The 23,256-nt window shown below is 41.8% G+C and overlaps 2 protein-coding genes across 3 annotated transcripts; both read left to right on the top strand.

Annotated features, from left to right (window-relative positions):
• Nucleotides 1-869: 869 nt before the first annotated feature.
• On the top strand, nt 870-8,919 carry pfkmb (phosphofructokinase, muscle b). Its single transcript, XM_041033837.1, has 22 exons — nt 870-1,088; nt 2,752-2,825; nt 3,695-3,772; nt 4,068-4,257; nt 4,427-4,592; nt 4,677-4,721; nt 4,930-5,038; nt 5,137-5,232; nt 5,324-5,416; nt 5,557-5,682; nt 5,840-5,904; nt 5,995-6,058; nt 6,164-6,310; nt 6,447-6,517; nt 6,682-6,769; nt 6,894-7,046; nt 7,150-7,314; nt 7,425-7,486; nt 7,587-7,698; nt 7,805-7,904; nt 8,024-8,129; nt 8,653-8,919. The coding sequence occupies exons 1-22, from the start codon at nt 1,004-1,006 to the stop codon at nt 8,792-8,794; spliced, it is 2,337 nt and encodes a 778-aa protein (XP_040889771.1). The 5' UTR covers nt 870-1,003; the 3' UTR covers nt 8,795-8,919.
• Nucleotides 8,920-9,984: 1,065 nt separating this feature from the next.
• On the top strand, nt 9,985-23,019 carry espl1 (extra spindle pole bodies like 1, separase). 2 transcript variants are annotated; one of them, XM_041035083.1, is made up of 32 exons: nt 9,985-10,120; nt 10,286-10,374; nt 10,641-10,943; nt 11,070-11,822; nt 11,977-12,078; nt 12,211-12,322; nt 12,477-12,604; nt 12,762-12,955; nt 13,116-13,358; nt 13,747-13,891; nt 14,152-14,311; nt 14,498-14,637; nt 14,907-15,041; nt 15,204-15,320; nt 15,434-15,605; nt 15,733-15,861; nt 15,991-16,147; nt 16,696-16,805; nt 17,062-18,197; nt 18,303-18,708; nt 18,995-19,126; nt 19,271-19,484; nt 19,696-19,901; nt 20,050-20,177; nt 20,380-20,502; nt 20,698-20,847; nt 21,001-21,168; nt 21,309-21,413; nt 21,510-21,625; nt 21,717-21,800; nt 22,005-22,169; nt 22,536-23,019. In XM_041035083.1, exons 2-32 carry the CDS (start codon nt 10,294-10,296, stop codon nt 22,735-22,737), a joined length of 6,516 nt encoding a protein of 2,171 aa, XP_040891017.1. In that variant the 5' UTR covers nt 9,985-10,120; nt 10,286-10,293; the 3' UTR covers nt 22,738-23,019. The 2 variants fall into 2 exon arrangements, with proteins under 2 accessions (XP_040891017.1, XP_040891016.1); XM_041035082.1 differs by having other exon boundaries at nt 17,053-18,197.
• Nucleotides 23,020-23,256: the final 237 nt, after the last annotated feature.

Raw genomic sequence — 23,256 nt, 5'->3', positions numbered from 1 at the left:
AATGGAACTAAATTAAGTGGGGCCGTATAGCAAATAATAATAATGATAATAATTGGATGGATTAATGTAACAATGATTTTTTTCATACATAAAACTTTTATACATAAAGTTCCTTGATTCTTTAAGATTCTTGCCACCTCATTCACAAACACACCACCTTGAACTGAGGTCACCTGTGTGCATTAAGTGTATCTATAAAGTCCAACAACTGAGGAGTCAGAGTTGAGTCAGAAAGGTGAATTTAAAAAACAGAAGAGAAAATTGTAGCGCACCTTTAAATTGCTGAGAGTGGGCCATGGCTTTTTTTTTTATTAATGCATCTGAACACAGAGAAATCCTAGAGGAACACCTGCCTCAGCCTGCAAGAGAGGTCCATGTATATTTCAGCAAGACAAAGACCCCAAACATGGGGTGAAGGTTAAGCTAAGCAGGGAACAGCTTAGAAACAACAGCATTAATGTCCTGGAGCGGTCAGGGTCCACACTTCAATCCAAGCCAGAATTTGTGGCGGAAGTTAAAAAAATGTTGTTCACTCACAGTTCCCTCACAAATTGACAGCAGTTTTGCTAAAAATTGAGAAAATTGTTCAGATGTGCAAAGCTGATGCAGCCAGTTACCAAATGTATTGTGTCTGAACTGAATTTGAATTTGTAAGATTTCACTTTTTTATTTTTGTGCTGATCCACTGATTCAGTTCTGTAAAAGAATTAAATATGCAAAATATTAAAATGGGTGGAGAATGAAAGTACTTGAATACTTTTAATAGGCACTGTCTGTGTGCGCGCGCGTGTGTGTATCTAAATGTGTTTGCACAAAGTATGTGTGCCTCTGTGTCTGCCAAGAGGATAGTTAAGCTGTGCACCCTTGCAACTGCTATTACTTTCCATAACAGGCAGGCTGAGCTAGAGGTGAGAGACTCCTTGTACTCCACACAGTAAAGCAGGGTGGTAGGGATTTTTACACTCAGGGACTCTTTTCCTCAGCCAGCTTCAGTTCCAGGACCATGGCGCAACAGGCTCCCATCGACCCCACCAAGATGGGAGAGGGTCGGGCGATTGCCGTGCTGACCTCCGGAGGCGATGCCCAGGGTAAGTGATGAACTTTCAGGGTGGTATGTAAGTGTGGAGTGCCTAGGCTGTGCATGTCTGCTGTTTGTTTGCCACAGAAAGTGGTTGAGAGGATTTGGTGAGTGTGAAGTCAGTAATTAGTGAACCCACAGCAGGGTTTAATGACAAAGAGTTGGTAAATGTGTCACAGACCTAAAAATCAAGAGTCCAAACTGCATGTGTATTATTTGATTATTAATGGGTCGAAACTTTATTTATTATACAGCCTGCACTGATATACCTTTATGTAGCTACAGTAGTAGAAATGACACTGCTTTTTAAGAAAACAAAAAGCCCAGCCCCCTCTCGCCACACCCATGACAGCCTCTCCCTTTCATATCTATTTTAACTACTCCTGATATTTTACTACTGATAATAGTACTTTAACGATTTCTCCTCCAGAACAGTTATCTAGCTATCTATCTCATAGTTTATGTCATTGCATAATGTATGGAGAAGGGCAGCAAGACCTACTTCATTCAAAGCTGCTAGGGCCACAGAGTGAGACAGACGTTCCTTTGACCTTTAACTTGATGAGTAATATCTCCGCTGTGACCTTTAGGCAGTGTGTCAGTGACCCCTCACAGCCCTGTGGCGTGAGCGTGTGAGACAGTGAGCTATCCATTTGCCTGTTTTTCTACCTATCTGTGCTTAGCATAAGTGTGTAAATGCCAAACCGTAAGACTGCCAAACCCTTACCCTTCCTCTGTCTCACTTCTATTCCTCATTACAGCCTTACCTTTTCAGTCATCTGGATATCCTTTAGTCCAACTTTCTGCCTCCTTTCCTTCCTTCTCTCTAACTGTATCTGTTATGAGAGCTAATTTTAGAGACGTGACCTTTGTGTCATGTGTTTGTAAAGTGGTGAGGTAGTGGGTCAGAGAGCCATCCTTTCTCTACTCTCCTCCCTTAAACTGTAAGTGGAGATGCTCTTGGCACCCCTAAAGTTAATCTATCCACATCTTGTCCTTTAAGCAACCCCCCCGAGTGTTGAGACAGCAGACAGAGGCCCAGTTGCCTTTCCTGCGATACACGCTTGCCACTACCTCTGACAGCTTAACTGTTATGACATTAAACAATGACATTACACTCAAATATAATGGTACCATTGCATTGTTTAATCATCTGTCATTTCCCTAAACGTGTTGTTGTTGGACCCATCTGGTGTTCAGCAGCTGCAGCAGAGAGTTATGATAAAGTCTAAAGAAAGAAATGCTAATATTAGTCAATGATCATGAGTTGTGCTGTATCCATCCAACATGTTATTAAGCTAATTGGAGGCATGGAAGGACTATTAAAAGGGTTAGGGTTAAGCTACCATGCTGGTAGCTGGAGTGACTGTATGTACTTAGATGTGAAACTCAGGATACTCTAGTCAAAATTGTATACAAACTGTATAATTTATATATTTAAATACATATATAAAATGTAAATGTGTCAACAACAACAAAAAGTATACTCAGAAATCACTACAGAAATAAAGAGCACAAACTGCTACATTACAGTAACAATAATAACTATTTTTTTTATTTTCATTATTCCATTCAGTCATTCTTTCCACCTGTGTGTGAGTGCTATCACAAGGTTCTCATATAATTATCAGGGCTAATGTGCACACACACACACACACACACTGTGCCTACAGGTATGAATGCAGCTGTGAGGGCCACCGTTCGAGTTGGACTTTACACTGGAGCCAAAGTGTTTTTTGTCCATGAGGTAAATACTGCTTTTGACTTTTTTTTTCATTCTATTACTCTTTTAATCTGTCTATCTAAATTAATCTAATACGTTTACTTTTGACTGACAAATTGTTTTAGTGCTATTCCATTGTTTAGCAAATCCCATTATAATCAATGAAACACTTGATCTGGCATTGTTAGTACTGTGTTGAAATGTAGCCTCTGTTTTTTAAAGAGGACTATACCACCTTTTAGTATAAGATGCGAGGGTGAGTGAGAGAAGCATCACCTGTGATGAGGGCTTAAGATGGATGTAGAAGCATGCATATATACAATATCACCATAATAAAGCACTGACAAAGTTGTAGATTGTACAATGGTCTTTTGACTAACAGAAGAAACATGATCTGTTTTTTTATATAACAATCCAAGTTTTTACCTTCAGTTTGCTTGAGAGGTGTCCCACGTAGGTCTTAACAGTGAGTCTAGTTTCCAGCCAAAGTCTTAAGTATTTATAACATTCAACAGTTCCAATTACATAACCATGAAGGGTTTGGAAATGGGCAGTAGCTGGATACTCTTAGATGACCTAGATAACAGCATACATTTGGTTTTACCAGAATTTAAAACAAAAGTAAAAATGTACAATACAGTGTTGGGTGGCGGAGATGATATTGTCAAGCTAAGAGGACTTGACTTGGAACCCTTGGAGCTGTTGTTGTGCTATGGCATGATCTAAATCCTGACTGCTCAGGCTGTATTATATTACTCGACACATTAAGTCTCAGTTGACAATTTACTAGGGAATCCACAATATTTGCTAAGAAGGACAATGCAGCCTTAGGTGTAAAGCTTTTCATGAGCCCTTTTCAGCGAGGTGATATTGTGTTGTGTGTTTGTTAACAGGGTTACCAGGGTCTCGTGGATGGAGGAGACAATATCCGTCTCGCTACTTGGGAGAGTGTATCAATGATGCTGCAGCTGGTGAGGATGAGGATGCAAAAGCATCTGCATGTTTGTTGTATCTACTGAAACTGCAGTCACAGTGCAACCATTTTTGTGAGTGGGATGAATGATGTGTGTAACTCTAGTAACTCTTTAGCCTCTACTGTGCAGCTCTGTAGGTCAAATGGTCACTTAAATGCCAAGGTTCATTAAATAGCAAGACTTACTGGACCTTAGACATGAGCACTAAGGTTTCATATGATCTTACTTCTTCTCCTTATCTGCCTCCTGGTGGTTCTTGTTCGGGAATTAAATCCTCGTTGCCTGACATCAGGGTGGGACTGTGATTGGTAGTGCCCGCTGCCAGGATTTCCGCACCAAGGAGGGACGCACCAAGGCTGCCTGTAACTTAGTCAAACTGGGCATCACCAACCTGTGTGTGATTGGAGGTGATGGCAGTCTGACAGGTGCCAACCAGTTCAGAACAGAGTGGAGCGAGCTGCTGGCCGACCTGGTCCGAGCTGGTGAGAGTCATGGCCGTAAAATACACTGTTCTAAACAACACAACCTACATGTGAAATGTCTTTTTTATACATCTGCTGTTTGACAAAAATGTTATGGTACTATTTACTGCAATTCCTTAGGCATGTTGGCGAAATGGTGTGTGTGAGAGTGCCATCGTTTTAATTTCAGGTAAGATCACATCCAATGAGGCCAAGTGTTCCTCTCACCTCAATATCGTTGGCATGGTGGGCTCCATTGACAATGACTTCTGTGGCACTGACATGACCATTGGCACAGACTCTGCCTTGCATCGCATCATAGAAATAGTGGATGCTATCACCACCACAGCACAGAGGTATACATGTACTGTATTGTACATTTATATGAAGGACAGACCTGTTATGTTATTTTATTAATTAATTAACGTGTCATTCTGCAGTCACCAGAGGACTTTCATCCTGGAGGTAATGGGCAGGCACTGTGGGTAAGTACAGCCTGTGTGCATGTTGTGTGGCATGATGTACTGGTTTTGGTGGTTTGTTGGAAAAACTGCTCTGACAAGCCTTTACTAAAAGAAAAAAAAACTGCTAATGTTATGCACGTCATGGAATGATGCAGCTTATACATCATACATACATTAGTCTAATTTTCAAAACACAGTTAAACCCCAGCTAATGACCCTTCACCTACAGTTACCTAGCTTTAGTGACAGCTCTGGCCTGTGGTGCTGACTGGGTGTTCATCCCAGAGATGCCCCCAGATGATGGATGGGAGGAGCATCTGTGCAGAAGACTGACAGAGGTACATGGCTTGTCCTGCATCATTTTCAGCAACTTATTTGAATTTGGCTTTAAGAAAGTCTGCTTCTTGATCTTAGAGCTGTTCTCTGTCCCTCTCAGCAAAGAGGTCGTGGCTCCCGTTTGAATATTATCATTGTTGCAGAGGGAGCGATGGACCGCAGTGGTAAACCTATCACCTGTGACCATATCAAACAGGTCAGTAATGACATTACTCCAAGAATACCAGCACATAGGATAGGCTCAAATAAAGTTAGGCAGAATGCTCATTAATTATCTGTCTGTCCAGCTGGTATCAAAGAAACTAGGCTTCGACACTCGTACCACCATCTTGGGCCATGTACAGAGAGGTGGAACCCCCTCCGCCTTTGACAGAATCCTGGTAATACCCCACTTTCCTCATAAATTAACTTTTTAAATATTCACCAGTTGGTCCCATGACTGTTCAAGAATGTGAATAAACACAGATTTATCATCTTCTCTAAATGTCTTTCTGCTCTCTCGTGCCTTGTTATTACTCAGGCGAGCAGGATGGGTGTAGAGTCCGTGATGGCTCTGCTGGAGGCCACACCAGACACTCCTGCATGTGTGGTCAGCTTGTCTGGTAACATGGCTGTCAGGCTGCCTCTCATGGAGTGTGTGCAAGTGGTGAGTCAAATATTTTCTACACTGTATGCAAAACAAATCATAATTCTTCAGTTTATACAAAAAAATTGAAATGACCAGCTATATGTTCAGTATTTTTCATACTTTTCTGATTAAATCCTCAGTTTCCTCATTGTGTTTTCATCTTCCTCCACATCAGACTAAAGATGTCACCACAGCCATGGCTGAAGGGAGGTTTGACGATGCTGTGAAGCTCAGGGGAAAGTGAGGCATGCACTTTTGGATTATCCATTCAAAATTCTGTTGTATTGAGTTTCAAATATCTGTACATTTCTGCTAATTTTTTGAAAACAGGAGCTTTGAGAACAACTGGAACACTTACAAAATGCTGGCCCATGTGCGCCCCCCAGATACAAAGGTCAGGAACTACAGTTGTACCATGCACACTGTCTCTCAGTCAGTAACTGTCTGTGGAAAAATACATTTGTTCTAACAAACGTCTCTGCAAATTTGCCCATGCCAGAGTAATATAAACCTTGCCATACTGAATGTGGGAGCTCCATGTGCTGGGATGAATGCTGCAGTCCGTTCAGCTGTCAGGATTGGACTTCTCCAGGGCCACCAGATGTTGGCAGTGCATGACGGCTTTGACGGCTTGGCTCATGGAATGGTAAATTCTAGTTACACACACATAAACAAACAAAGAAGCTTTTACTTTCATGACAGTTGATCAGCTTTTACCTCGTCAATGCATAGTCTACACAACTGAAAGAGCCTGATGGAGCATACACTCTGTCTATGCACAGATTGAGCCCATTGGTTGGTCTGGAGTGGCAGGTTGGACTGGAAAGGGGGGCTCCATGCTGGGAACTAAGAGGTAAGACATTTCAACAGGCCTCTTGGTACAGTAATGCCACTATGTGTTTCAGCATATTTAAATGTACAATGATTTGTATTTTCTGAACACTGGCAATGTTGGTTTTAACTTATCATGGAGCAGGTGTAATCTAATATTATTCCGTATTTTTCCCTTTTAAAAAGATCCCTGCCACAAGACTTATTGGAGGAGATCAGTCTGAGCATCACTAAGTTCAACATTCATGGTCTAGTCATTATTGGAGGCTTTGAGGTGAGCAGCTAGAATATGAAGGTTTTGCTGGTGTCTATCGTACCCAAGTACACACACTAAAATGCAACATGTGAATGAGCATGAAAGTCACGTTTACTAATTTTGTCCCTCATGTTTTCATCAGGCATTTGTTGGAGGCCTGCAGATGGTGCAGGCTAGGGAGAAGTATGAGGAACTGTGCATTCCCCTTGTCGTTGTTCCTGCCACCGTCTCCAACAATGTTCCTGGCTCTGACTTCAGTATTGGCGCTGACACCGCCCTCAACACCATAACCATGGTAAAATCCTTTTATTACACAAAAACATACTCTAGATAATGTAACCCCGGATAAGCTTCTTCTTCTCTCTTTCTTTTTCCCTTTTTCTCTTTCTCCTTCTCAGACATGTGACAGGATCAAACAATCTGCTGCTGGCACCAAGAGGAGAGTGTTTATCGTTGAGACTATGGGAGGATACTGTGGCTACCTGGCAACCATGGCCGGCTTGGCATCTGGAGCTGATGCTGCTTACATCTACGAGGAAAATTTCAACATTCATGACCTAGAGGTCTGAGCTTATGAATGCAAAAAATAAAGAAAGCTAAGGGAGGGCATACATCAGTGTCCCATGGATGGACATTTCTAAACTCAGTGGTCTGATAGCTGATTTGTTTGTAGGTGAATGTGGAACATCTGGTGGAGAAGATGAAGACCACAGTGAAGAGAGGACTGATTCTGAGGTTTTTGGGAATTTGCATAATTTCTTGTCTGAAGAGAACTTTACAGTTTTCACTCTGACTCTGGCTTCATATCTAAACCAATATTCCACTTGTCTTTCAGAAATGAGAAATGCAATGCAAACTACACAACAGATTTTATCTTCAACCTGTACTCAGAGGAAGGCAAGGGTGTGTTTGACTGCAGGAAGAATGTACTTGGACATATGCAACAGGTGTGTGTGCACTAAGTGCAGATCTTCTGTTTGTTGTGTTACATACTCATTATTCAGCGGCAAATTCAATAGCATAAAAGTAAGAAAACTACATCTTTGTTTTTAGGGTGGAACACCCAGTCCTTTTGACAGGAATTTTGGCACAAAGATGGGAGTCAAATCTGTCCTTTGGTTGACTGACAAGCTGAAGGAATGCTACAGACATGGTAAGGACATGACCTCCTCTCTTAGACTAAAAACAGAAAATGTCATATACCTCTGGTGTGATGACCTCCTGTGCTCCCTTAAGTGATGTACAGTTTTATTTTCAATCTCAAACCTCCAGGTCGCATCTTTGCCAACTCTCCAGATTCAGCCTGTGTGCTGGGCATGAGGAAGAGATCTTTGGTCTTCCAGCCTCTGGCAGAGCTTAAAGAACAAACTGACTTTGAGTGAGACTTCATATCTATCCCTTAAGTTTATTTGCTTTTCACTTATTCTCCTCTGCACTGTTTTATATTTAATCAAATTCTGTAGTCACATCAAAGTCAAACACATCGAACATCAGCACCCCACTTTGCAGCTGGAGCTTTCAGTTCATTGTTTTGTTTTCACAAACTAATTCAACCGATCCTAAACCAGCTGATACCAAACCAGCCAACTGTACACAAAATTATGAAAACATGAATAAAATTATTATTATTATACTTAGATTTAACAGGTAGAAAATTTCAATGGTATGCCCATGGTGGTCCGGTTGTGCTACATGTGCACATATGCATCTCTCTGTTAATACATTATCCATAACGCTGTAGCCCCCTTCCTGTGAAATTGATTTGGAGCCTTTCTGTCAATAAGGTGGTCAAAGATTAATGAATTAAAAATAGTTTACATAAACCATTTGACATAGGTCTAAAGAATTTTGCTCTTGTTGTTTTCACCTTCCTTCTTGCACTCACACATTTTCTTTTTCAGGCATCGTATTCCAAAGACACAATGGTGGTTAAAGCTGCGGCCCATCCTGAAAATCCTGGCCAAGTACAAGATCAGCCTGGACACCTCTGAAAAGGCTGCGATGGAACACGTCATCAAGAAGAAAGGCTTAGTTCCACAGTAGCCTTTCCATGTGATTATTCTTGCCAACAGGACTTGACATGACCTGACTGTCTTCTTTTTGAAGCACTTTGTAAACTCTGTCTCTGAAAAGTGCAATGTCAATAAAGACAATAATGATATCACCAACACAGACAACAAGTCTCACAATAAACACTCAAAAGTCACATATATTTGCATTTTCTATGTAAGAACTGCCTTCTTTTTTATACTTCTTCTATAATACTTCTTATCCTATAACTGCTACCTTGCATGGAATAATTAGATTTAAAGGAATACTTGTGATTTAAAGCTGTTCTTTAATTTAATATTTTATCATAAATTATTTTTTTCATCACCATATGAAATTTCCCCTTACCCATTTTAAAAATGTGACACATTAACGTTTACTCAGAGTACATTTTAACTGACTTATCTGACTGAATTATTGATTTAAAGGATGTCTTTACTTTGACTTGGCCACACCTGGACATTAACACTGTTGTTTTAACACCATTTCTGTGTGGCTCTGGCTTCACCCAACCAAGCTTGCTGATTGCTGATTTTGTTAATACATTTGGACGTAGCTGTTAAAAATGGCTGCCTCATTATGCAATCAGAGCATCAAGCTGCTTTCAGAGCTGACTTATGGTTTACAGTGCTTGTGTGTAAATGGTAATTGAGAACAGTGGGTGAATCTTGGTATGATTATTTCTGATTAAGTACGCCAAGAGGGGCATAGTGGAAACTATATGACTCCAAAACTCAAACTACAAGTACTTCCCTCTGTTACAAATCCAGACCTGGTACTACAATTCATACCACTCAAATTATTCTGTACAAGCCATTTTACAGTCCATCTCAAAAACACAAAAAAACATTTAATGTCTGCTTCACCTGGATGGACAGGGTCACTATTTAATATCAATGGTTCAGTGGTGAAAAGCAACAAAGTACCGTACTTCAGTATAGTCCCGAGTATATCTGACTTGTATTAGAATTTCAGAGAGAAATATAGTGCTTTTAACTCCACACACATTTATTTGCGAATGATCAGTTACTAGTTACCTTGTAGATTTCGATATTCATCTATGTGACAAAAACTGCGTTACCCATAAGTCAAAGCATTTCCGGGGAAAAGCGGATCTGCTGTCTGATTGGTCAGCGAACACCTTTCAAAAACAGTGCGCGAGTGGTGCAGTTTTCATGATTGTTGGGGATTTGAATCTTTAAACTTCACTTAAGTTAACCAGCAGATGTATCGGTGTCCTAAAGTAGGATAATATGGACAGCAAGTCTACTTTTTATCTATTGTAAATAAAGGTTTTTCTACAACGATCTCCCGCTTCAGGTAAGTCGCAGTTAACGCTGTTTACGTTAGCAAATGTTAACGTTAGTTGAGCAGAGTCATATTGTGGTGGACTTTGTCGCTAACGTTAGCTAACAGCTAAGCTAACTGGTTTTATCTAAGCTTAAAACTAAATCAACTAAGCCCTAACTAATGTGTCCTCTACAGTTGTCGACATGAAATGTTTGAAAGTGGACGAGTACATCAAGCGAACTGCTTCTGTGGAGGAGACGGAGCATTTACTTCAGGAATTAGAGGTTGGCCTCTAGTCTTAATCACACATTTAAATAAGATGAACCACTCGCATTCCCAGTAACATTACAGACTAATATTATTTTATTTGTTTAAGAGAACACGAGTAAAGCACTGGCTTTTTACTCCGGATTAACTAGTTCCAGTTCCATTCGCTGTGTTGGATATTAGTTATGGTTTGTGTATACAGTGCAAAACACCTTACAGCTAACTAAATTGATTTTCTCATGTGGAAAAGAGAATCTAAACGACTTTGGTTTACATTTTGCAGAACTATGTGAAGAGTCGACCCGGCCTTCAGGGTCGCACTCTGTGTGACAGGGTCATCAGAGCCTGTAACCATCAACTTGGAGTTGGATCCCCCGACTTTGACCATGTCAGTCAGTTGGTAAAGCTAGTGGAGCTTTCCCTTCATGGCTATGATGTTTCTGCAGCCCTCGTTCCCCAGAGCAGTCCACTGTACATGGAAAAGATCATTTTCCATATTGTCAAGAAGCTAAGCTCCCTCAAAGCTCACAGTCTATGCAGCTATGTAGCTGGGTTGCTTTACAGCAGGCTTACCCCAGCACAACAGGTATGTGTCACTTTTAACAGAGACATTCATAAATATGAATTGAGCCCAGTGTGCAATATATCCCACAAACACAATGCGTGATTGCTTCATTACTGTCAGCATTAACAGGATTTGTATTGTCTGTAGGCTGAGGACTACTCTGTTCTTTTGCGGAGCTGCTTCTCAGTGCTATGGAGCGGCCTGTCTGCTGCCAAAGACAAGAAAATCCTGAATCCCCGGGACAAACTCCACTGCCAGATGCAAGCTCTGAGTTTCCTCTTGTTGTTGGACACAGAAAGTGCAACTCCCTCCTTATCCAAAGCTCCCATATACACAGAGGATGCCATCGCTGAATTTGAGAGTAGCTCTGGAGCAGTGACCAAGGAGGACGCTTCCTTTCTTCTCCAAGAAGTGCACTTGCTTTTCAGAAGATGCCAGACTGGTGCTCAAGGCTGCGAGGGGGATGGGTCCAAGCAGTATATTGAGAAATCAAGTGTATATGTGCTTTCTGAAATTCTGCTAATTATAGTTAAGGTGCTTTGTAAGGCTGGCCACTACGATCTGGCCTCCACCTTTCTGAATGAAACTGAGAACATGTTTAGGGACTGTACTGACTGTCAGTGTACAGCTCTGTTGCTTGGAAAGTGGGCAGTAAAAGTTCATTCAACAATGAAGGCTGGCGGGGAGAGTAGCCAGGCTTTGACAGAGTGTGCTAGAGCCTTGAGGTCTCGCTCAGCGGACCTGGGAGACCAAGAGGCTCATGCAGTTCTTGAAGGATGTGGACTAGTGGTGTGGGCTGTGGAGAGTGGCCACAACAAGGGATTAAGTGGCCCTGTACTCCTGGCCTGGTTTTCTTTCCTTGAGGAGCACCAAGAGCTGATATCAAAAATGCTAAAGAAGGTGTGTGTGAGAAGGGAAATCATCTGTCAAACTACAATTTTTCAGAATGCAGTTTGTGTTTTTGTCAATGCCATCAAAAAGCTATTCAGAGGATGCATTTATATTTTTGAGAGCTTGTAGAGATTCCTAACTTGTCGCTTGTTTTTGTTTACAGAATTTGACATGCCAGGCTGAGAGCAGCAGACTACAACAGGCCCTTTGTTTCAGTATTTACCAAGGCTTTGTATTTGCCTATGACAGCATGCTGGCATCGCAGGTGAGGATAACGTGTAACGTCCAATTCATAATGATAGTAATGCTAAATCTGAAGGGGACATGGATGAGCACACACAGTTCTAAATGTTCTCGAATTTAGAATTTGGTTCTGATTGTGGTTTGTCGTTCTTAGCTGGAGAACAGCGATACACTGGACAGAGTGCTGCTGTACTGCCAAGCCACAGCTGGACAGATGATGACTGAACTGCGCAAGCTGTCTAGTGAAAGCCTTCTTGTCAAAGCAGGTGATTATATTCTACTTTATTGCTGTTGTCAGGTCGCTCTGAAATGCTCCCTAACAATTGCCAGGAACACCTAATATATAGACACTACAATACACTTATGTTATTATATTCTTATGACATTTTTTTCATTTTGTGTTCACTGTGTGTCTTGCAGTGATTGCTGTGAGCAACTTAGCTTGTGGATTGTACAACCGACGTCTCTATGACCAGGCCTTCACGCTAGTTGAGATCCTCTGCAGGGATCTATGCAAGAATTGCCCCTCCTCACTCTCTGTTGATAGGGTAAGCATTTCACAACATATCGTGTCTTTGTATAGAACGGGCTTAGGGTCATGTGGGAATTTGTTTTACATGTCTATATTCATGTTTACAGTCATCTGTACTGTGATCATGGTTTCACTTCTAATTCATAAAGACTTTTGATGTTATTGTCACCTAGTTGAGCCGACCCTTCATGCTGGCCGTGCAGACATCTCGCCGGGCTGGACAACTGGAACGAGCACTGGACTGGGTGATTCTATGGCTGAAAGCGCTGGGGAACAAAATGCCTACTCATATGGCTGAGCCAGTGTCTCTGTGGGTGAAAACAAAGACTGATGCAGCACGTAACTCTGACGAGGACATCCGACTAAGGTACAGACACGTACTAATAAAGTGACTTGACAGTGGTAAAGTCTCAAAATAATTCCTGTCCAGAAATGTAATACCTGTTCTGTGTATCACTGAGGTTTTTGAGTTGGTGTTTTATTCATTTATGGAAAATTTTAAATTAAATTTGCTTAACCTGAAACAGGACATTGCGTGATGGTTTTGGTCCTGACGTCCCTGATGAGGGAGTGATGCTCTGCCTCTTGGAGGAAGAGCTGCATGCCTATAAGGAGGTGGCGGGGGACACTGCCCAGGAGCGATACAACACACTCTGCGATCTGTTGGACATCTGCCACGAGGAGAGCTCCCACACCCACCGACGTGCTGTCTACCTCTGCGAAATGGCCCAAGTTGTGTGTTTCCAAGATTTCAGTGAACAGACTGACTGGTAGGAGATTTTATTCACGTTATCATTTACAATGAAATGTGTTCTTTTATTGACACAAATACACTCAGTTTGCCAGCAGTCAATCTTGAATGTCAGTCTGGCTTTGTGATCAGGGTTGAACACATGCTAAACTCATGCTGCAGATGTGACTCTTGTGATGTATTGAAGTAACTTGCAACAACAGTCTGAGTAAAGGACATAATACTGTGTGAATGGCGTATACGTAGCAATCGTGATGGCGAGGGCAGTTGGTCAGACCTGGCACACGATCAGTGTTTTGGTTGCAACATGGTTTTATGCTCTGAAAATATGGAATGCCTTGGAAGTTAGTTGGAAGTTAGTCTGGAGCCCTGCTGTGTGTTCATTATCTTCCTCTGTAACTACACAGCTCTGCAGTTGATTTCACGCATGAAGCTTTACGGCTACTGGAAGAGGAACCGGAGACTGCAGAGAATGCTCATAGACTGAAGGATGACAAGGCCCACGCTTTACTTTGGCTCTATATCTGCACTCTGGAGAAGAATCTTCACGAGGTGAGAAGTGCATATACATGCATTCACGAATCACTGAGTTTGTTTTGTTACTCTAATAGTGTGTTAAATTGCCTCCGTTTATGATTTGCCATGTTGACTTTTAAGTAGCTTAATGATTAGAATTGAAGTCTGAATTAGGATTCGGGGAAAAAACTGTTCTGTTGTAAAATTGATTTGGACTGTATCATTGGTAATCTCCTTTAAAACAGTTATCAAAGAGGTTAATACATTAACCAATCACACTGCGTGTCTTTGGCCAGGCCATTGAGAAGGACAAAAAACTGCGAGAGTTGCGTGAACAGACACGGTGTGTGGCCAATCCCATAGGAACCAATGATTTTGATTATGAAGACAAGCAGAAGACACAGGACAGCATTCTGGTCTATGAAGGCCTGCATTTCAACCTGGCTGCAGAGAACAGTAGGAAACTCTTTCTTCCATTGTCTTTAACTATACACCACTATCATGATATACGTATTGTAACTGTTGTTCTGCCCCAGAATACATCTGTACCATGTACTACTGTGGGTCTAATCTAAAATATTAAATTATTTATCACTTGCTGTCTCTGTGTGTGATTTAATACACTTTTTTTTTCCCTTGCAGAATTGTGCAAACCTCTGGAAAGAGCTTTGGATGAATGGTCTGCCCTTCTGCAGAGTCAAGTTGTGCCTTCTGTCAGGAGCCCCAAACAGACCTGTAGCTCCATTGCTTTGACTGCAGCTCTCTTTAGGCTCATGGGAAAGGTAATAACCTCGTGCTATTCATGAAGAATTATATAAGTCAGGGATATGCTTTTTAATTTTCTCCCAGTTTATGAAGAGAATTTTATTGGATTGACTTGTCACCTTTAGGGAAGCAATACTGTGATTTATAGTTGTACTGTAAGAAAGACGTAGTAGTGTAAGAGGTATTTTACAGTGTATCTTGGGGTCAGGTTGTTATAACTTGTGTTCACATCATTGGTACTTACAGTATCTGTTGATTAATCAAACCTCCCTATTCTCTTATGTAGCCTATAAAGGCTTTGGAAGCTTACCAACTTGCTACTGGGCTTTCACGTCACCTTGCTGATGCCCATGGTTGTGTCAGCTCCCTCTGTCAGTCAGCCAGCCTCCTTCTGGATATGGGCGCCCCTGAACTGGCTTTGGTAAACCATTTTTGTAATGATCATTCTTGGCAAACAGAAGAAGAGAACATCATTTCAGATCAATAATAAGGCTGGGAGATATTTATTGTGCCTCTGTTTGTTTTTTTTAATCATATAAGAAATTATTCCCTAATGTAACTTATGTAACTTACTGTTTTTTAGGCCCAGTTAGAGCAAGCAGAAAAAAATCTCTCCTCAGAGACCAGTGGTGAGGGGCCTTCTTCGCTCTATATGCTGGTCATTCTGTTGAAAGCTCAGTGCTGCTACAGCACAGGACAGGTAGGTGACATATCTGCCAGCAGTATTTCTCGTATTACTGCATTTCTCCTTTTTTTTTTGTGGGAACAGTTGATTTTTATCAGTTGCCCCTCTTCACTTTGGCCAAATTTCAGGTGGATCGTGGAGTGCCTTATCTGTGTGCAGTGCTTAAAGAAGTGAATGAGCAGAGACAGTCAAAAAGCTGGTACCTGCTGCGTGCTCGGGCACTGCAGACCTGCAGCTCCTACCTGAGTTTGGACACGGATGCACTGCCACGAGCCGAGCGCAGCCAAATCACAAAGCATGGTTAGCAGAAGTATTTGCTGAGCTTTATATAACCAGATGTCTTTGTGTTTTTTATTCTGCACTGTAAAGATGTAGTGGTGAGGATTGCAGCTATAACCAAGTATGGACCTATGTTTGTGTGTCTCAGGTATCAATAGCCCAGATGCTGCTCTGTATGAAAGTCTGAAGCTTCTCTGCAGTCTGCTGGTCACTTTAGTGGGGAAAGGCCTGTACGGGACTAATAGCGGCACCTCAGATGTGCGCTTCATTGATCAAGGTACATTTGTCTCACACATGGACATTCATGGAAAAGCTCATAATACTTCACTTTTTGTTTAATGCTGTCAGCCATATCAGTTTCTCTCTCTCTTTCTCTCTCTCTCTCTCTCTTTTGGTCCATGAGTAGGAGACAACTTGGTGCTGAAATGGCAGCTGCTCTCAGAGCTGTTAAATTGCTCCATGAAGATGGTGGCGGTCAGGAGCAGCTGTGGGGCCATTAATGATGCCCGGCTCCAATGCCTAGAAGCCCTTAAACTGGCCATCAAGCTGCAAGCACTCAGCCAGTATGTACATGTGCACGGTAGTGGGTTAAAATGTAAACAGTGAAGCAGGGTCTAAAGATAATTTATGCACTGATGCCATCAACTCATACTAAACAGTGTTTTTCTGTAGTGTATACAGTATTTAAACATACTCATAGTTCTTGTAGATTTCACTGGTGTCATCCTCGATCAGTAGACGCACAGTATATGTATACAATATGTATACAGTGTGCTCTTATTGTACTAATTGATGAACAGTTACATGTTGAGTTACAGTTCGTTAGGTGCCTGTACAGTTTATTGCATGCCAATCCAACAGCCCTGGAGTAAATCTAAAGTTAAGGAAACTTTTAATAAAGTTTCTTTTAGACTGCTTTATATTACTGGTATCTTGCAAGGCTCTTAATTTCATATAACCAAATTTGTTGTATTGGTCAGTAATACTTTACTTAGAATGTACTTGTACCAACCCAGTACACAGCCTAATACATGACAACATATTGTGTAAGCTTTTTTGATGGAGTTTGCTCTTTTGTTTACTTTTTCATTTCTTCTTGTCATTGTTTTAGATGCGCTGAGCTTCTGGTAATGAAAGCTGAGTTGGAGCTGATGCAGGGGGAAAGAGAAGAAAGTGAAATTGATTTGGACAAAGTCCGAAACCTTCTGGAGCTCTGCACAGGTCAGTTAAAAACCATATCACGTTGTTATTCTTTTTCAAACTTTTGCTGTCTGTGTTAATGATTCCAAGTCACTTGTACTTTAAAAAAAAAATTGAAGCCTCTGTTTTATATGTTAGTCATTTTGTCTAAAGTAATGGAGTGGCATTACATCAGATCATTCGTATCACTCAGCCCCAATTTGAAATATTAAATATTTATTTACTGTTGCCTTTTTTCTTGAGTTGCATAATGGACTCTTTTCCTCAGATTTCTCAGATCATGTGCAGAAGGCAGAGGTGAAAATCAAGCCAAGGAAAGGTCGCCCGGCACAGAAATCTCAGTCTCCCCTACCAACTCTGGAGGATGATTTTAAGGGCATCCTGAGCACTAGGTGGATTGCTAAAGAACCTGTAGTTAGGGATCTGGCCAGCTCCCCACCTCTCAAAGCGCAGCCTCGCCGCTGGCTCTCCTCCCTGGCGCATGAATCCGACTGCCAGTGCCCCTGCTGCTCTGAGCCCTGTCTGGGCCGTGCCACTGCTCGCTGGGCTGCTACGCAGGCTGATCTGGTTCTCCGGCTGGATCCCAGTGAAGCTAAAGTCAGTTTGAAACTTCAGTGGGCAACATTAGCCCGCTGTAAGAGTGTCACCGCCAAACTTGGGGCAAAATTGGCTAAACTCTTCCCTCCCTGTGACCCAACCAAAGGCTGCTCGAAACCCTCCCTGATGCAGGACGTGGTGGGCCGTGTGTACCTTCGCATGGCCATGTCTGGTCTGCAGCCGAGGCTTAGCAAAGTCTGTGGCATATGGAAAGTACTGGAAGCTGGTTTAGCATTTGTAGATTCCACGCCCTCTCCTGTGCTAAGACCTGTGAAAGCAGGCCTAATGGCTGCTAAAGCCATAGTATCATTGATCACCTTGGCTTCCAAAAATGGTTGTAACCCAGAGGAGCTCTTCTCAAATGCTTGGAGTTGGAATGCACCAAAAGAAGACAAAGAGCTGAAATCAGAACAGAAACCAGCTCCTCTCTCATCCTCACTCAAGATGTCTAAAGACATTGTTAAAAACCCTGATATACCTGACAAAACAAAGGAGGCAAAGAAAATCAAGGCAGTCAAGCCCAAGATTCAAGTGACAAGCTCCTCAACCAGAGGAAAGGGACTGGTTCCCATGACGCCAGTCATGGTAAAGTCAAAGCCCTCAGTTAAGGAGCTTGGCTCTTTTGACTTTAACACTGTGGTACCTACTGTAGTTTGCACTCCTGTTCAGAAGATGAAAGCTCCTGCTTCAGTGCAGAAAGCACAGAGGACTGCCCCTAAGCTACAATTTCATGTGTATGAAGAGTTGTCACCAGTTCAAGACAAAGCCCGCCTTGTGCCCGCGGCCCCCAGACGCACAAAGAAATCACGTTTCAAGGTAGGCATCTAATCAAAGTGGATGGTTTATTGTTACAAAAAATAAACAGCTTTTTGTGTTATTCTAAAAAAAAAACAACCACTATCTTTTACGGTTTTAATACAGGTGGAGTTTAGCGATGAAAGTGACTCAGAGGTTAATACCCAAGCAGAAACCAAAGAAAAAACAGACATCCCTAGAAAGCGAACATCTACTAGAAGAGCTGCTCACAGTGCTAAAACAGCCCCGGACCCGCCTGTGGAGAAGGTCCTACCCAAGAAGCAGACTAAGGGTAAGAGAAGCACCGCAGTGACTCGGGCCACATCTTCTGAGGATGACGAGACCTTGGTCTGTCAGCCTCCCTCAACAAGAAGAGGAAGAACCAGAAAGGACCTGTCCAAGAAAGAAACAGAACCGGTGGAGGAGCCAGACAAAATGAGGACCATTGAGGAGGAAACTAACGAAGTTCTGGACATAAGCATTGAGCAGCTCAGGACATCAGACACTGAGACTGAAGACAATCCCGCTTCAAGTAAATAATAACTTTCTCATAATTATGTTGGGCTGGCTTAAAATTAACATTTACCATATGAATATTCTAAGTTAAATAATTAAAGTTTTACCATTAATCACACTATAACCTCAAATTTCTTCCCAGCTCTCTCTTATTGGTTTGGAACTCAAAACCACTTAGTAATTTTTCAGAATATAAACAATAAGCAAACAGAAATTTAAAATTTGAAAGTCTTTGTAAAAGGCGAAAATAAAAATAAAAAAAGGTGTGGTAGAGCTCTCACCTCTTCCTTAACTCTCTGTAGACATAGATTTTGAAGTCTTGCGCAGGGACATGTGTTGCGACTTGGAAAGAGATGACCTGTCTGAGCTGAGGAGCAGAGGTCATCTGATAAACGGTCCACAAACCCACCTCCCTCATTCAGACACCAGGCCAGGTGAGTTGCTCTGCAATGATACTTTATCTTCATGGTACAATATGTAATTCCATGGAAGTGTAATTCCTAATTTGAATCTATAAATCCATCCTTACCTGCCTACAGGTTTAATCAGCAGCTCCTTGTCTCTCCTTTCCCCCCCAGAGAATCTTTCTCTGGAGGATGTTCAGGTGTTGCTCCGCTCAGCATGGCTGGCCCTTCAGCACTTCCCTTCTCCCACCATTTACCCGACGCTCTGTGCTCTTCTGGCCTTGGCACTGGGACAGCAGGACCCCATAACTACAGCAATGCTACATTCCCAGTCCTTGGGCATCACAAGTCGTCATCGCACAATCAGGCATTTAGCCAGTTGTCTGAAGTAAGCATGTGTGTAATATGTATGGGGACAATTTGTGGCCCCTTACATATTACATAATTTTTGCACTTGCCCACATTTAAGCCTAAGACAAGATATCTCAAAAACTCAATAAAAGAAGCTCAGGTCCAACATTTTCTTTATTTACATGTTCACAAATTGTGGTTTTTTTTCAGTTGCTGAAAATTTCCATTGCTTTGTTTCATTCTAATAGAAAACTGAGAAAGTCGTCCAGCGAGTTGGCAGAAAAGATGGATGCTCTGAGCCTAAATGAGCTCAATCCAACTGAGTCCAAGACTTCTACTGAACAGAGGTTGGCTCAGTTGGAGAACATCTTTTCCTTCCCTACAGCTGACTCCTTATCTTTCCCTCACACCCACTGCCAAGAGTTCACCCAACAACTTCAACACCTTCCCTCAGGTAAAGTAATGAGTACTGTTTTGATCTCAGTAGAAAAATGGCTACATTTTGGTGTTCACTTTTTATCTTGTCCGTAACTTGAATCAGATTCCTAGATGCAGAAGCAGAATGGGAATTTTAAAAGTGAATCTTTCTCTCTGTTGTACAGGGGTAACAGTGTGTGTGATGTCTGTCCTCGGAGTAAAACCTGGGGAGATGGGCGACAGCATCATAATGTCACGCCTTGAGAAAGGATCTGCCCCTGTCACTGTTCACATCCCCACATCTAAGCAGCAGGTGACGATGATCATTATATGATTTTAAAGTGAATGGATTTATTTTCTCTTCCAGGCTAGTATTATCTTAGCAAACGCTGTAATTTGGAAGAAATTTTAAGCCGAGTTTAAGTTCAACTCTTGCCACTTCTCTGAGGTACAAGTTTCATCTTTACCATCACAGAAAATGACTCTGACTGTCTTTGTCTCTTTGTGTTGTGCAGCACCCCGTTAGTTGGCTGGTGCAGGAAATGGACAGTATTCAGGTGGAACAAAAGGTTGTGAGCTGTGTGTCTGAGAAAGCCAAATGGTGGGAGGGGCGCAGGGCGCTTGACTCTCGGGTTGAGGTAAGAGGGAAGACAGGGCTCTGCTATTCATTTACTTTCAATTAAAGTTATACACTTCCGCTCAGACATGTAGAGCAAGAGAACATGAGCAGGAAACCTGAAGTAAGGCTTTTTAGTTAGTTATATTTGGAGTAAGAAATTTCACATAAAAGTTGACGATTATTTAGCCTGAACACCTTCACTTCTTTCTTCCAGCGACTGTTGAAAGAGATGGAGGCGTTACTTGGATGCTGGAAGAGCTTTCTTCTACCCCTTTCATCAGATCCAGAGCTCTGCAGTCAAGCCCAGCACCTTTGCAAGGCCTTGTCTGCCAGAGGAGTGACAGGCAGTGAGGACATGTTGAAGGTGTGTGTTTGTTTTTTTTTTTGTTTGTTTTTTGTTTTCGCTCCCTGGATCCTGGAGCATCAGCATCCGACCTTCCATTCTGTCATGATCTCAAAAGCAGTTGGAGCAGGAACAGCAAAACAACAACCATTTAACTTCTAACTTTTATTGCAGGCTGTGCTCTCTGCAGTCCCTGTACTCTCCCAAGAAGACCTCCAGAGATTTGCTCTTGGATTTTCTCCACAATGGGACATGGAGTGTGACCAGCTTCTCCATTCAGCGGTGTCCCGGCTTTCAGAGAGAGACGAACCCCGCGGTCATGTGGTTCTCATTCTGGACAAGGTTAGTTTCGTCATCGCTATCAAATACTGAAATCTCCTGTACATAGAGGGGCCTCCAATTCACTGTTACAGTATTTCTCTTCTGAGGTGGAATAATGCTAATGTGTAGAAGTATCACTATCTGTCCTGTTTCCTTTACAGTACCTTCAGAAACTGCCTTGGGAGAGCATCTCCATCTTAAAGTCCCGCTCTGTCAGTCGGATGCCTTCTCTGCACTCACTGATTGGACTCGGCATTCAGAAAGAGGTAAGAGGTTCCCAGTGGTGCCGTATGGAACTTTTTTACTGAGGGCTAAGTTCAGTGGTGGATAGAGGTCTCATTACTTACATCTTTCCCTCCTAGACTGACTCTCACTCCATCATGAAGCAAGGTGTGGATACAGGGAAGGTATTTTATGTGCTGGACCCTGACGCCAATTTAGGAAACTCTCAGGACCGATTCAAGGAATGGTTTAGCAGGTAAGACCAATACTCAGAGTTAAATGAGAAGAATTGTCAGTCTCACTGCTCTGTTTCTTACTCATTTACTGTATTACCATTCTACTTAAAGTAAACTGGACTGGGAAGGTGTTTGTGGTGTTCCTCCTGACTCGGGTCAGCTGGAAGAAGCTGTGGCAACCAAGGATCTATACATGTGAGTTTGTGATGATCTTAAACATCCTGAAAGGGAGAGGGAACAATGCTAATGTTGAAGAAAGAAATCCATAGTTAAGAGATCAATAACTGTTTTGGTGTTTTAAAATTATATTAATTTATTTATTTAAAAGTTTTGTTTGATTTGATAACCTGTTTGACTTAATATCTTTGTCCATGTGACTCTTTCCCCGGGGTCCTTCAGTTATGTGGGTCACGGTGCAGGCGCTCGGTTCCTGGACAGTCAGGCGGTCCTGAAGCAGGAGATGAGGGCAGCCTCTCTGCTCTTTGGCTGCAGTAGTGCTGCTCTGGCAGTGCGAGGGGATCAGGAAGGACAAGGCATCATCCTCAGTTACCTCATAGCAGGCTGGTGAGATATCTGTCTTTATGTGCATTGAATGCGGAGCAGTTAATACTTGGCTATTAATACACGTTTCTAAACTTTAAATAAAACAGGGTTGAAATTGTTTTATATCTTGTGGCAGATCCATATTTACACACTAATTATCAATTTAACAGCAGCACCACTGAACATTATACAATAGATATATAAAGTGCCACAATCTCATGATAATGTGTTCCCAGCTTTGGGAAATACCACACAGATCAATATTTTTGACCACCCATTATAACAGTACAAGGAATGTGAATAGCTCATTATATGGAACACTCATCATTTCATTGAACTCTAGTGTGTGTGTGTGTGCAGATTCTGATTTATTTTTTCCCTCCTTAGCCCCTTTGTTTTGGGGAACCTGTGGGATGTCACAGATCGGGATATCGATCGTTTCACTAAAGCCTTATTGGAGTCCTGGTTATCTGCTGGGTCTGGAGCTCCTCTCCTGGATTACATGGGCCCTTCACGTCAGGCCACACACCTGAAATACCTCATAGGAGCTGCACCTGTGGTCTATGGCTTACCTGTCCACTTGCAATAGCTGGTCTCAGAAGCTAAAACTCTTAAAAGCAGGATTTAAACAATCTATGCAGTATTTAAACATTGTGTCAGCACATGACTTTCACTTGAAGTTCAGTTGAGGTTTTTCAAGTTTTAGCAAGATTAATGTACTGCATTTTCTTAATTTAAACAAATGCTTCCTTTTTTTTTTTTTTAACCAATGTAACTAGTGTGAATGATCTTAAATATCTTGATAATTTTTATAAAGTGTGTTAATGCACTTTTAATGTGTTAATTGAACATTTTTTAATAAATGTGTTGTCACATACATTCGGTGTCTGTTGTGCTGAGTAATTATTCACACTTATGCGGTGGTGGGGAAAAACTTGAGCAAGAGTGTTAACAGTATTAACTGCTGTGTGAATTATTAACAATTTAGATCTTACACAACATATAGATCTCGTTTTTACAATACTAGCTCACTATCTTGTGAAACTGTTCTCATTAAAAGCCAAATATTGATTTAGGTTTTTTTCTGTTTATTGCAGGTTTACTGCAT

The sequence above is a fragment of the Toxotes jaculatrix genome, chromosome 3, assembly GCF_017976425.1.
Source record: "Toxotes jaculatrix isolate fToxJac2 chromosome 3, fToxJac2.pri, whole genome shotgun sequence".
Classification (NCBI taxonomy): Eukaryota; Metazoa; Chordata; class Actinopteri; family Toxotidae; genus Toxotes; species Toxotes jaculatrix.
Note: the sequence above shows the minus strand (reverse complement) of the source record. Positions and strands in the feature narration are given on the sequence as shown.